The sequence below is a fragment of the Dermacentor variabilis genome, chromosome 1 (genome assembly GCF_050947875.1).
Source record: "Dermacentor variabilis isolate Ectoservices chromosome 1, ASM5094787v1, whole genome shotgun sequence".
NCBI lineage: Eukaryota > Metazoa > Arthropoda > Arachnida > Ixodida > Ixodidae > Dermacentor > Dermacentor variabilis.
In genome coordinates this window covers 177,831,752-177,846,543 of record NC_134568.1, presented here as the reverse complement: position 1 = coordinate 177,846,543, position 14,792 = coordinate 177,831,752, and the positions used below count along the sequence as shown (strand labels likewise).

General features: G+C 42.7%; 1 protein-coding gene across 1 annotated transcript in view; it reads right to left on the bottom strand.

Annotated features, from left to right (window-relative positions):
- The window catches only part of LOC142588471 (uncharacterized), a 334,812-nt gene that overhangs the window by 244,311 nt on the left and 75,709 nt on the right, over positions 1 to 14,792 (bottom strand). Inside the window, exons 15-17 of the mRNA XM_075700246.1 lie at positions 12,214 to 12,407; positions 5,971 to 6,168; positions 3,022 to 3,120 (exon numbers count right to left, since the gene is read on the bottom strand). Of these exons, the coding sequence (XP_075556361.1) occupies positions 3,022 to 3,120; positions 5,971 to 6,168; positions 12,214 to 12,407 (491 nt within the window). The remainder of the gene's footprint in view (positions 1 to 3,021; positions 3,121 to 5,970; positions 6,169 to 12,213; positions 12,408 to 14,792) is intronic.

The window sequence follows — 14,792 nt, the reverse complement described above, 5'->3', positions numbered from 1 at the left end:
GAGGCCTCAAGAGCATAAACTAATTATGCCATAAACAAATCCCCTTTCCATGCCTGTTTTATTCTCTTCTCGTATCTGTCTTATGGCCAGTACCACCACGTACAACCTCCCTGAAATTATTACTCAATATACTTTACTGCATTACCTTCACTAAGTCACCTTAGAAGCTGAGCAGCTAACATCACTTAGGGTAACTATTTAAGTCTCGAGTACATGAACTTTCAACCAGGTTAATCTTATTTCAATCATCCTTATTCCAAAAAGCAAACTGATACAGTGCCACTAACGCTGTTGTCCTGAACCACTAACACTGCCCGCACAAAAGGGTTCTTTTTTTTTTTTTTTTGTTATGCAGAGTACTTTAAAAGAAAGCCTGTTATATCCAGGCACCTACCACTTTTGCAGCTAGGCTTTAGCAGTAGTAATAAAGCTTTAATTGTAACTTGGGTAAGTGCCTAAAATGTGCTGACTAACATGCCCATTATTTTCTTTAGGCCACATGTAATAGCCTGGCAAGGAAACAACCGTTCAGGATCACCAATCACCAGTCAGCCTCTAGAGTCTGTGAAGGAACGTGTTTATCTAGGTCAATTACTCACAGGGGACTCTGATCCCCCCCCATGAGAAGCAAATTTACAGAAGAATAAAAATGGGTTGCAGTGCATATGCTAGACATTGCCAGATCCTGACTGGGAGCTTACTACCATCATTGAAAATAAAGGTGAACAATCACTGGATTCCACTGGTGCTAACATATGGGGCAGAAACTTGGAGGTTGACAAAGGAGCTCGGGAACAAGTTAAGGAACGCGTGAAGAGTGAAGGAACTAAATCTGTTAGGCATAACATTAAGAGACAGGAAGAGAGCGGTGAAGATCAGAGAGCAAACAGGGACAGCCAATATTCTAATGGACATTAAGAGAAAAAAATGGAGCTGAGCAGGCCATGTAATGCGTAGGATAGATAAGGATAGATAACTGGTAGACCATAAGAGTTACAGAATGGGTGCCAAGAGAAGGGAAGTGCAGTCGAGGACGGCAGAACATTAGATGGGGTGACTAAATTAGGAAGTTCGCAGACGCAAGTTGGACAGGGGTAATTGGAGATCGCAGGGAGAGGCCTTCTTCCTGCAGTGGACAATAGGCTGATGATGATCATGATGATGATGATGATGACGATGAAGAAGAAGAATAGTGAAGGCATGTCTGCTTAGTAGAAATACCAAAAATAGCACCAATTTAAAGATATCCATTCTTAAAATGTGCTGTGAAACACATTGAAGTTCCAGTTAAGAATTCCTCAATAGCATCCCTCTAACTGCAACACCAATGCACTTTTTAGCAAATTTTGGAGAAGGATATCTCGAAAGCGGTGCTAGTCTTGAGTGTTTTGCTAAGTAGACAACACTTTGTTTGGTTTCAACTCTGCAATTGCAATGTGTCCTAAAATGAATAAATGGGAAGGTAATCAGCCAAGTCATCACAGAAAATTTTCTTGACTGTAGTTAAACTCCTTCCCCTTTCTTGCCATTCCACAGAGCTTTTTATTGACAGCTACATGAGGCATCATAAAGAAATTAGCAATGTGTACTGCAATACACTGCGTAGCAAATCACGTTATTTTTACTGTTAGCTGAGGACTATAACACAGAATGTTGCAGTTGGTTTAAAGTTGGTTGTTCAACACTTAATATCAACAGCTTCTCACACCACAAGCACATTACCTCTAAATAAGCTATAATTGCCAAAACTAGGAATTTTTTTGGCCGACATAGTTTTAGAATCTTGCAAACCACAAAATGTGACCTTCCTCATGAAGCTGTCCTTGCAGTTAAATAAATTAGCCCAACTACCAATAAGTTTGATACAGTATTGTGTCCACAATCTCTGCTAGTCATAGCAAATCACTACACCTGTACGTAAATGGCAATATTACCAGGAAACTGCGTGCAATGTGTTGCCACCAATACAACCTTCTAATATGGCACTTCTCAAAGGGGAACACAGTGCAGGGAGCTCACTGGCTTCAGTTACTCTGACCCCATAAAGGTAGTGGTACCTTTATGGGATAATGTTAAGGGATAAGAAAGGGATTATGGTACATTAAGGGATAAGAAAAGAGCTGATTGGGTGAGGGAACAAACGCGAGTTAATGACATCTTAGTTGAAATCAAGAAAAAGAAATGGGCATGGGCAGGACATGTAATGAGGAGGGAAGATAACCGATGGTCATTAAGGGTTACAGACTGGATTCCAAGGGAAGGGAAGCGTAACAGGGGGCGGCAGAAAGTTAGGTGGGCGGACGAGATTAAGAAGTTTGCAGGGACGACATTGCCACAATTAGTACATGACCGGCGTAGTTGGAGAAGTATGGGAGAGGCCTTTGCCCTGCAGTGGACGTAACCAGGCTGATGATGATGATGATGATCATCAAAACTTCTAGGTCTGCTCCTGTCTGTTCAACCTGATTAGGGCGAGTTGGTTCACCCTTAATGAATATTGAAGCAGCACAATGGGACAAGGACAAGAAAAACAAGAAGACAACCCCAACTATACTCGCGGACAACTTTCTGTGGCTATGAAGGGAAAGCTACAGGGGTGGAGCTTCTACGAATGTGTTACCGCGCCAAGTAGTCCACCAGCATGTGACAGTGCTTTTGGTTGCTCGGAACAGACAGTGAATCGACACAGCTTCCACGCGTGATGGTTTTGCATTTGCCCAGACGTGGAAGAGAAAAGACCCGAAATAAGTAAACTTTTACGTACAGTGGTGTTTCTTTCTTTTTTTATTTAACTGCTGCTAAAAAGGTGTTTATGGTGTCTCTTCCTCAGCTCAAGCTAACATGAATGAAATGCGGAACTCTTTTTAGAAGCGTTCTCACTTGTGCGTGCTTTGCCTCAGTAGCTTTCCCTTAATAGCCACAGAAAGTTGTCCGCGAGTACAATGACTTTTTCACTGGTGTTAAAAAGAAGTTGCACTATTTAAGGACAAAATTTAAAAAAAGAAGATATTATACACTCACGTTGGTAATGGCATTAGGCGCAGCTCTGTGTTCAAGCAACAGGTTGATGATAAGTGTGTGCCCTTGTTGAGCTGCCTGGTGCAGGGGTGTGTAGCCATGCTGTTTGAGAAGAAGCATTATGACTGAATGTCAGAAGACCACACCTCTAAAGCACCAATGGACAGGCTTCTACAATAAATACTGTTCACCCTTCTAGGATCATATCCTACGTCAAGTCCCAAGCATGGGACCATTACAACACTGGATACCATTTAATTCCAAAAGAAAAAAGACATAGCGCAATCATAGTTATCACATACATACCTATAGGCCTTTGAAAGGTGCTTACACATAAAACATGTGAGACATGTCTGAACCCAAAAGCTAGCATCAAAGATAGGCAAGTTGACATGCTGCGATAACCGTAGAAAAACAAGGCAAACACAACCTCAGCTTGGTGCCAATGCTTCAACAAGGAAACTTTTTTTCATCAGGACAATTTAAGCCCCAGACATAGTAGTAGCATAGGTGACATTTCACAGTGCTTTCTTAAAGGGGCCCTGAACCACCCCTAGAGCTTGGTGAAATAACATAATCCGCGGGTAGCATACGCTGCTGTGAACATCTCGGCTAAGTTTTGTTGTCATACGCAGTGCGTGGAGAGCTGGCAAGCGGATCGCGAAGTCACCTTTCTCTCAAGAACTCTCTTTTCAACAGAAGGCCCTGTCCTCACTCTCTTGTGGACGCTTTATTTTGTCATTCCCTTAGACGGCTGCTATTGGCCGATAGCTGACATCAAGCTGCGGTCGGCTACGTGGCGTAGATACTGCGGCCGCCACTGGGTGCCGCCACGAGTCTACTGGCTAAGCACACTGTGGCTCAATAAGGACAACTGCATTCGGCTTATGTTTAGTGCATCGTAGGCACCAAAGGCGGAGGTTGTGGCATATATGTTAGCATCCAAAATGATATTTGAACTGCGCACCACGGTGACAATTAGAAGGCGGAGCACGCCTTCTAAATTATGACACGCCCAACTGTGCTGTAGTGTTTGCAGTGCAAGGCATTGAAGAAGGAACAAGAACACAGTGGAGGCCGTGTTTGATTTCCCCCCTTCTGCTGAATGCATTGAAGTACTTTTTGCAGCAAAGTATTACTGAAATAGCCTATTTTCACTTCAAATGCCTTTCTCCACTTCGATAAAAATTGGTTCAGGGCCCCTTTAAATGCAGGTGAAACAGATCTCAAACGTTGTCTCACATATTATCCAACAAGCAAAGCAGTAAATGGGTATGAGCTTCACAAAGATTATTTAAACGGTTTTTAAGCTGTATGCACATTAATATTTTTTTTTACAAGCAAGAGACAGCCAATGTGCCGACATGTGTCAATATTTCTATGGGACAGCTGGAATCAGATCTGTTAAAATAATTTCTTTTAAATCCTCACACCTATCTCCGCTATATAGATGAAATCTTCGCTAAATGGGAACATGGGATTACCCTAAACATATTCACTAAACAATACCCTGAACACATTCATTAATCATGCTGTCACCTAACAAAGTTCACCACCATTCACTACTCTCCTATTCAAATTAACTTCCTCAATATGACTGTTTGTTTACATAAAACATTGGAAAACTGAAAATGATGATTTACAGAAAACGTACGGATAGCCACCAATATTTAGATTATACTAGTCACCCCACTGTAAGCGAAGGATGTTTGTCAGGCAGGCAAAAAGTGAGCATCTATAGCAACAATAATTACATTCACCCTTTAAATAACCTTAAATCCTCACTGAAAGAAATTATCTACAAATCTCTCTAAATCAGGCCTATGAGCACATCCTTAAATCAGAAAGGAAGACAGCAGTAGCTAGAAAAAAGCCTAAAGCTGACTCCAAATGGCTGCTGGGCTTCATAACAATATACTCCAATGTGCTCCCAAATATAAAAAATGTACTAGAGAAGTACTATCGAATACGATCAAAGGATGACTGCCTTATATAAGCATTCTCTGAGGAACCAAGGGTCACCTATTGCCGTAATCTGGCTTAGACATGCTAATGCATGCAAATGCCTATCCTCAGTGTACCGCCATCAAACAGCCTGTTCTTGCACCTGGTGCAAAATTTTAGTGATAATTGGACTCGAATGCTTGCTTCGTTGGCCTGCTGCGTTTGCTCATGTTTCTTTTAGGTAAGAAGGCTCACAAACTATCCAGCTTTACTTAAGAACTTAAACAGCCATCCCTCACATTGACATCAACCTTTACAGATATGGCACTTTTTTTCATTTGTTTTTGCTATGATCTAATTGATTACTATGATCTAATTATTTCTGTGATGCACGCCAGACTTTACTGTGTTGTCTGCCTTTGTTCACTAAAAGTATTGCATAAGCACGTTTTTGTTACTGAGCATAATGTTAGCCATCGTTTATTTATTATTTGGTTGAAATTTACAGACCATCTGTGAACTGCTCGTTAGATCCATTATGGATGCTACACGATTATTGCTATGTTTACCTTTTTTTTTTTAATGTATCTTAGTGCATCCATGCTGCAATCTTTTCTATCTCTTTCACTGCCTCAATTGCCTTCGTCTTCTGTCTATGCTGCATCTGTGCCAAAGGTGCCCCTGCCTGCTTGCCAAACTTTGTATCTAGAGGGCCAGGCACTGTCAAGCTATGATGCCCAAACTTTTTCATGTTATCCAATTTCTCTGTAGAGATATAAAGATTTGATCTGATGATAATGATGGTCTGTAAGTGGGCTTCACTGTAGAGCACTGCAAAGTGCCATCTTCATCTCAAAAAGCACTAAGCGTGTGTACTGGCTAAAGCTGAAAAGTTACTAGGGTGCATAAAAATTTTACTCCAAGAACATTGGTGTGACAAGCAAGTGAAAAAGTTTGCGAAGTAGCATAAGGTTGCTCTCCCTGTGATAAGAATGAAAGACTGCTTACCGATGTAGTGGCATTCACATTGGCACCCTGACGCAGCAGAAAGCGAATCATGTTGGTCTGTCCAAAATGGCATGCCACGTGCAATGGAGTGTAGCCAGCCTTGGTCGTTGGATCCAGGGAGGCACCGTGCTTAGCCAGAATAGTTGCCACTTCCACCCTGTCCTCTTGAGCGCACAGGTGCATGGGTGTCAGCCCATTCTGCAATAACGTAATAAAAAAGCCAGACAACAAATGTCATGCGCTACTACTCCTCTAACTACAGTGAACCCACAATAATTAAAATTTCGATAATTAAAGTTTTCAATACAGAACTTTTTCAGGTTTTTGCTTGGTTCGCTATGTTTTAATTGCATGTTGAATCTGCTTAATTCAGACAAGCACAGTAAATCATGGACTTCCCTTCATTCCAACTTTTGGCTTTCTAGAGCAAACGGATATAGCCGAAAACAAGGTTGATATGGAAACATATCCAGGCATGAATATGTCAAAGCGAGCCCACACGATATTTAGGCTGCCGTGTCTGTTGATAAGCACCAGTGCAAAATGAAAATGGCACCATTAACCTGGTCGCCACGAATAAAATCTGCTCTTTCGTATATATTTTCGTACGTATAGCTGCTCCACATAAGCTTTTCTCTGTATACAGTAAAACCTCATTAACTCTTTCTGTACGACAGACACTAGGCATAGTTAGCCAGCTAACAATGGTTTGAAGCGCCACTTTCAAAACCTTCCATGCCGCTCAGACACACTGCGCTTTCGAATGTGAAGGAGGAGAACTATATTGTTTTCTAAGCAGTTTGCTTTTTCCCCACCAGGCGTTAATTTTTTACCGCACTCTGAAGTTTCGCAACTGTCAAAGTAGAAAGCAAAAATGGCCACCTCCGGGAGCGGCGCGCGCGCTTCCAAATATGACAAAATTCGTGATTCCGCTGCGTCTGCGGCTGATTTTATCGATTGATCAAGCAGCAGCAAGTCTGAGGATGCTGCCTTTTCCTCTGACTGATTCTGAGAGCGACGACGGCGCAAGCCAGCCCAGAACATTGGCGGCCACAGCCTGGCACACCAAACTGTAGCACTTGCACTTAAATTTTTGTACAGTAAAACCTCGTTAAACCGTACACGCTTAAACAGTAGTTTCATTTTAAAAGTAGTAAATGTTAAATTGTTAAAGTTAAAATGTGTTTTGTATCCGCATAAACTTACCAGCTTATTGCGTACGTATCGGTTAACACGTAGCGTTTCCACTTTTCGTCGCGCAAACACGGCGGTGCGTCATCTCCATCGGGCGGCCCAGCAGAACAACAAGCCTCAGGGATCGGAACAACGGCCTCTAAGCGCCCTGTGCATTTGCACGTGAAGCCACATCAATATCAAAATCATTTCAGCGCCGTGCCAGAGAGTGTTGTGGCATGGTTGTGGCGTTGTGCAAGTGAGGACTTGCGTCATGCCGAAGCTCGGATAAAAAAGACGCCGGGTGCTCAGCATAAAAGAAAAATTAGACATTGTTCGTGCTGTTGAATGTGACACGAAGTCGGCGGTGGCACGCGACAGGGATCTACTGTTGACTACAGTCTGTGGCATTTGGAATGCGAAGGAGTTGCTCAGCAGCGCTGCTGCGACCGCGAAGAGATGTCGACTACGAGGTTCAACTTTTCGCCATCGTTGCCTCGGTTGTTGCCGAAGTGTAGACTAGCGACAGTGATGAGGACGACACAGAAAGCAACAGCACGGGCAATTCAGGCCCAACAGTGGCAGAAGCTGCGCGTTACGTCAGCCTCATGAATGCAATCGTCGCAACGAGAACAGCACCCCGAATTGAGAAGGTGCCCCGCGACTTCAGCAACGCTACCGCGCCTGTGCGCGGAAAATATGCAACGCCAACAAGGAATCTGCCATGCAAGTGTTTGTCGAGAAGAGGGAGCTGGCTGAAAAGCTGGCTCACAGCTTCAGCAAGTTCGAGGCTGCTGTTGTCACTGCTATGCAACCGCGGCATCAAACGAAAATAACACTTTTGTCGCGCGAAGTGAACAAATACTGCACATTTTTTTTCCCTTTCATTGCACTCTCTCTGAGTTCCGTTTTTGACAGGTAAGTGGGCGATCTCATGCTATTTTGGTTAAGCAGTACGTACTTTTTCCGAGCTTCGGTCAACTACAGTTTAACGAGGTTTCACTGTAGTAGAATATCTGTTCAATTAAATGTTAAATTTTTTCCAAAGATGCCTATTAGATGACAATAAATTTTTTATATCTTATCATTTTTGTTCCGTTTTTTTTTTTTAATAGATACAAGCGTCTTTACAAACGTTCAATTTTATCCCACAATCTTGATTCGGGTAATTTATATCTTTATGACATACATCTGTTTAATAAAACTTATATGCATGAAAAGTGCATTCATTCTGCTTTTTGTTTATGTATTACTTGAAATATTGAGTGCAGTAGTTCTTTCAGAAAAAAAATCTGACGTAACCTACAAAAAAACATGTATTTTTCCCTATGGCAGGGAAAGAGTTAATATGTGCCCACTTAAACTGTAATAATGGTTAACCCTTTACCTCTCGTTGACAAGTATAGTCAAGAAATTTTGTACCAATACATTTATAACCAATGATGACTACAGTCATCATAAACAAAAATTAGTCACACAGTGAACCTATGACAACTATACTTGTCCTATTGCATCTAGTTGCGATTCCTGACACTAGATGGCCACACTTGTCCATGTTGTGCCATTTGTGTCTCACCTTTCATTATATTACCGCCTCTGACACCACTGCATAAAGCATGGCTGCCTCCTCAAAGCGAGGCAATGAAAGTGCATGTAAAAGAAAGTATTTTGACGACTCCTCATTAAACCACTGCTTTGTTGTTTTGCTCGTAAACAGAAAGAGATGTGTTCTCATCTGAAGAATCTGGTGACTACTATTCTATGAATGGCCAAGAGGACCTTTCAGCTGCCCGTGAGTGTACCATATGAAGACAGCCTACTAACTGCTTTAGGAGCTTCATAAAAGTAGCCACTATTCATGTGCATGTTTTTTCGACATTTAGCTTACTTTTTCTTCGTATTCTCTTTTTTCATCGTGTATCGAGCCCTGCAAAATGCTTTTTTGCAAGACACCAGGGCCATGGATTGAACTCTTCTTCAACCTAATTACGTAATTTGTGAAATGAAGTAACCCTATTGAATTGGAGTAATGGTGCTGCTTTATTCAGAAAAACAAGCTTTACAAACTGAGCAAAAAAAAAAGAAACAGGTAAATTTGGTACAATTTTCTTTTTTTTTTTTTCGTGGTAGGGAAAGGGTTAAAATGTAGTTGCAAAGAATCCTCGACCCAGTCATGTGCCTATCGGTTAGTGCGTACCATGATCACTTTTTGTCACATAGAGCCTGACTGTGCCATATTGACTCGCAGTGTGGGTGACACCTTGCTATGCTAACAAAGATTCGCCTTTTCAGGAGGAACTGCAGGGACCGGTGATGCTTATACATATAAGGATCAGAAATGAAAGGAGGTGTGGTGGCGGCCTTGGCAAAGAAAATAGCCAGCGCCGAACGCACCCACATGACCTGTTTCCAGGGGTGTAGCAAGGGGCAGGAAGAGGAAACCAGACTCGTGCTAGACCAACCCCATGAAATTTTCGTGTACCAGGCACCCACCTGCCCCGCACCCCTTTTCCTTTTCGTCCCCAGTCAAGTGCATGCCCCCTGTTTAGCGCCCGTGTATGTTGTTCTCTCGTTGTCACTCATTCAAGTTTTTCAAGCTAAAAAGTTGTATCATGCATGACCCCTCCACAAAAAGAATTCCTGGCTATGCCACTGCCTGCCTCCACCAACCCTATCGCAATAAGCACCTTCACTATCTTCACATTCGACAGCACATGTGCCATAGTGCATAGTGCCATTGTAAGTATACTGCATGTTTTCAAGAGGTGATAAACCAAAGATGCTCTACCATGTGTGCATCACTTGCAAAAATGATAGCAGCCCGCAGTCGCCATGTTCACTCAATAAGCTACATCAATAAGCTATGCTCAGCGTCCGCTGGCTCAATAAGCACTCATGCACCACATGCACAACCGGCAGAGGTGTGGGCATGAAGACAGTTCACCACACAGATGCTCGCACGAAATGCAGGTGCAGTCTGTCAGCAAATACACACACGTCCCAACACAAGGACAACATATGCTTTGTAGAAGACTGGCTGCATACAAATCGCATGGGTTCATCACCACCACACAGCAGCAAGTAGTGTTTCACACTCATGCACAGTTGTGCAAAAGAGCCAGAATAATTTTTCACCACTTTGCAAAAAAAGAAAAATAGAATGAAAGAAAGCGAGAGACCTTTTAGGCCCATATGTTAGGTAACATTTAACATGCTGTCCCATTACTTTCTTTGTTGGTGGCAGTAGACAAAGAGATGCCAATTCATACTAGCTGGTTAGTGCATACTATTGTTTTGTGTGCAGTTATGCTACATTCCCACCAGGAACATATTACCGAAGTTCCACTTATTTGTTTCATATAACAAGCCCTAATTCTGTCTTGGAGTGTATTTTTCAACATCACAGAATTGAAATTTCTGCTAATTCAAAGTATGTGGTCACCATTCCATAAGAGTTTGAATGCAGTCACAGTTGACTCGCGTTAACTCAAACTGACATCAAAATACCCTACTGGCAACAGCATAGATCTACAATAGCTGTATTAGGTATCCTGTATAGTGTATATTAACATCAAATGCATTTCTCGACTTTGATAGAATGTGGTTCAGGACCACTTAAACAGCACAATTGATGAAAATAAGATGAACTATTAAATCGAGGATCTGAAATAAACTTATCTGGGCAAGGAAAATCAGAGTCAATAAAACACACGTCGTCAACCAAGGCAAGATATACAGTTAAAACAAGATATAATAAACTTCAACATAATGAAATTCTTGATATAACAAAGTATTTAACTTTTCATAACCTCTTGTCCATAGAACACCATGTCATTAGAACCTCAATATAATGAAGTGTGATTTCAATATAACGAAATCTCACTTCCGCAGCAAAGGAATGCCAATAGAATAAATGGAAACTTCCGTGGATGCAAAAGATCAAATGATTGAATTACAAGCGGCTGCTTGCAAACACACCTCTCAAATCGTGTGCGGTGCTACAAGGGCGACCGCCGAAGTGGAGCCGCATAATGTTCCCTATGAAGTCCAAGTGCAATAACATCTTATCGCGCCCCCCGCACTTTGTGCTTTAGGTGCAAGTGAAAGTGTGCGAGGGCGAGACAAGAAAGATGGTGGCTTCACGCACAAGTGCCGCCTCCCCATGCGAGCAAAGGGAAAGAGGGGGAGGGGAGCGAGCTCCCAGTAATGCAATCAAACACACGCGAGGAGCAGGGGAAGGGGTAAGTTGACACGCATCGCGATTTCTGGCGTGCGCCTCGGCCACGGCGGGGCATGCCTGTAAGCGCGGCTGAGTGCATACGAAGCCACGCACCCTGCTTTAGAGGAAATCTGCCACATGTGCAAAGAGTGGGCATGCCGAGACAGCATGGCATCATGTAAGCTGTCTTCCCGCGCGCTTAGTGTTGACAGTTGCGTAATCTCGAGTTTCGGTGACCTGTCGGAGCGAGAGGCAGATGAAGCATTCACTCCCCGCTGCGGGTGCTTTTCATGATAGCGTCGTCCCAGTGCAGGTGACACTATCAGCTGCGGGGCTAGAGTGGACACGAAAGCGTGGCTGGCTTCACTTAATTCGTACCGCCTACGTGAAGATATCATCGACATGGCATGAAACCATATCATTCGTCGCTGACTCTCAAATTCATCAAAATTAATTGTTTTCTCATTGTAATTTGCTTTTTTCGACTGTCAGATAATTAAGAAAATCCTGCGGCCCTTTCCCGTGCAAGAAAAGTCGATCGGCGGCTGTACTTATTTCCATAAAAGGTTGAATTTCGATACAACGAAATTTCCACATAACGAAGCAAACTGCCGATTTTACCTACTTCTTTATGACAAGATTTAACTGTACTCAAATACCCTTGCGGGAGCTGAAAACGTCTCTTATTTCAATATATTGCGCCTTGGTCAGTGCCATGTGCTTTATTGATTAAAATACACTATCACCAGCAGTGAAGCAAAATATAATGTCATATAAAATGTTTACAGGCACTAAGCTTTCCTAAACACAGGCTTTGTAGAAGGTCACACAGGTGCATGTCTTATTCATACCTTGGCCTTGGCATTACAGTCAGCCCCATGCTCGACCAGCAAAGCAGCCAGGTCGGCATGGCCTTCTTGAGCTGCCAAGTGCAGAGGTGTGAAGCCTGCCCGTGACTCAGCTCCTGGCTTGGCTCCGTACTCCAAAAGGCTGCTGGCTATGTCCATCTGGTCTTTGCGTGCCGCTACGTGTAGTGGTGTATACCCTGAGAAAGCACAAAACGTAAGCCTATAAGGCATCTATAAGACAAAGTTTCCAAATGAAATGAAAAGAACTCTACTTGAGCGGAATAGCATTTCACACTGACCAAATCACACAAACTCCAGTGAAGTGCATTCATGTGGTACTAGCAACTTAGAAGGAAACTCTGGAACCAGAAATGGTGAACTAACTGGCATCTGATAGGTTTTACGCATAAGTGAAGTTTACTTGGTCACATTTCAACCATGCTCTGGCACTTCAACAGATAAGTAAATGAAAATTTAAAACCCACACAGGGTCTACATGTTAGTTTACAGGTGATAGCCTCCGCACGAGAACCCTGATGTGGTTTCAAAGGCGTCTGTATATTCACAATTCTCTAAAACATTCACTGTCAGAGCTGGCTACTCCAAAATAAGAGATCTGCAAAAAGCAAACCTCTGCTATTCCCTTTGTTTTCAATGTCAATTTTATGGTTAAAAGTGAATTCAAAGCGAACTGTAATAGTGCCAAACAATTCTGAAGAGAAAGGTTCAAATAATTGTGAAGTTTGCATAAAATTTTGACAAAGCAGCTTGAAGTTAACAAAACAACAAAGAAAATGGGGGAGTCCTTACTTGTGAAGGTGGAAACAATTACACCTTAGGAAACATCTTATTTTCAAAGTTCAAGATGCTAATATATACAGGGTGTCTACCAAGTTGACATTTCTAAATTCCCCGAGTTTTCCAGGTTTTCCCTGAGTACCTTTGCAAAATTCCCTGAGTGATGCAGAACTAAGTTTTATGTCAAGACGGGCTGCAACCATATCGCCTGATGCTGTCACTCTCTAGTAAGCATATGAAAAAATTTTTTTTTAAAAACGACTTAATCCAATTTGCATACTTAGGACTAGTGTTTATGTTATTTAAAAAGGTAATAGAACGGAGGGGTTAGTAAAACGCACACAAAATAAAATGTATTCGAAAAAAATTGCAAATTGAGTTGGATATTCTCAAATACGAATAAAAAGGAGATGCATAAGAAGCAAATATTTTTGAATGTGAGCTATTTCTATCAAATGGTAACAAGCTCAGTGGTATGAGGCCCAAACTTTGTCACAATTGAGATTCTGTCTCAACAGCTCGTAAGTCAACCTCAACTGTCCTGACATACTCTCAGCCTGTGCACGATGCCTCAGTGTTATGTTTCACTGCTTTAAAGAGATTATTTTGGTTTGCATGAGGGATACCTGCATCTCAACATCAGCCAACACTGTTTTTTGAGCTCAAGCTCCTTCAATACGGCAGCAGCACGCTTCCTTTCTCGTTAATTCCACAATACATAGGTCCTTTCTGTTCTTGTCCTCCTTCCGCCACTCGTTCACCCCACGGACCATTTGAAGCATCTTCTTGATCAGTTGCACAGTCCACGTCCGATTTTTTGAACTCCCTAGGGGTCACGAAAACGTCCAAAATATCGGCCAGTTGGAAAAAATAAACGCATGTCACTTACTGCCCTTAAGGGCTCAAACCGCCACAGGCACATTTGTAAACGCTCTGAAGGCCTGTCGGTACATGTATTAGGCATATCAGTGCTCTTACTCTGACACCAGATACCGGGTGCATGCGTGTATAATTAAGGAATACATACTGTGTCCCGTGGCAATAGCCCCTTGCCATGCTTGTTATGCTTCACTGCAATACATTTGCGTATGCTTCACCAAGTAACATTTCTGTACAGAGGCGAAGCTGACTTTCGGGAATTGGCATTATGCAACGTAACATGCTTTCCAAGCTTCTAAGCCAATCGCGAGGACCATAAAGGCGGAGTCTGCGCCATTGCTGACAACAGTGAATTCTTTCAATGAAAAACACGGCATCCAATGGCAAAAAGCTTAATAGCGAACGTCAAAGCGGCTAGGTCTAGCGTTGCCGCAGGGGTGGCTATGGCTGCCAGCGGATCTACGTGCGAGAGTACCGGTTCGAGGCAGGGAGCTAATCAAAACGGCAGTGGTAGTGGGTTTGATTAATGCCGTTTCAGACCTTCGATCGCGGCAAAAAGTCCGGAAAATCAGACGACGAAAGGTTTGTGCATCCGAAATTTCAGACGTTCTGATACCTTTACTCTATGGGGTATGTGGTGGTGCTGCGAAACCGTCCAAATTATCAGGCATCCGGAAAGTTGGTCGTTGACTGTACACTGGCAACTCCTCCAGCCAACGACAGGGCGTCAAAGACGATTCATTACGATTCCTGTCTGTTACTCAAGCCAGCATTACGGTGACTTTAGACCCTTTCAATAAGAATACAGCTAATTTTCCCTGATAGAGGCACAAATTCCCCGAGTTTTCCCTGAGTTTTTCTAGACTACTCAATATCCCTGAGAATTCCCGGTTTTCCCGGTTGGT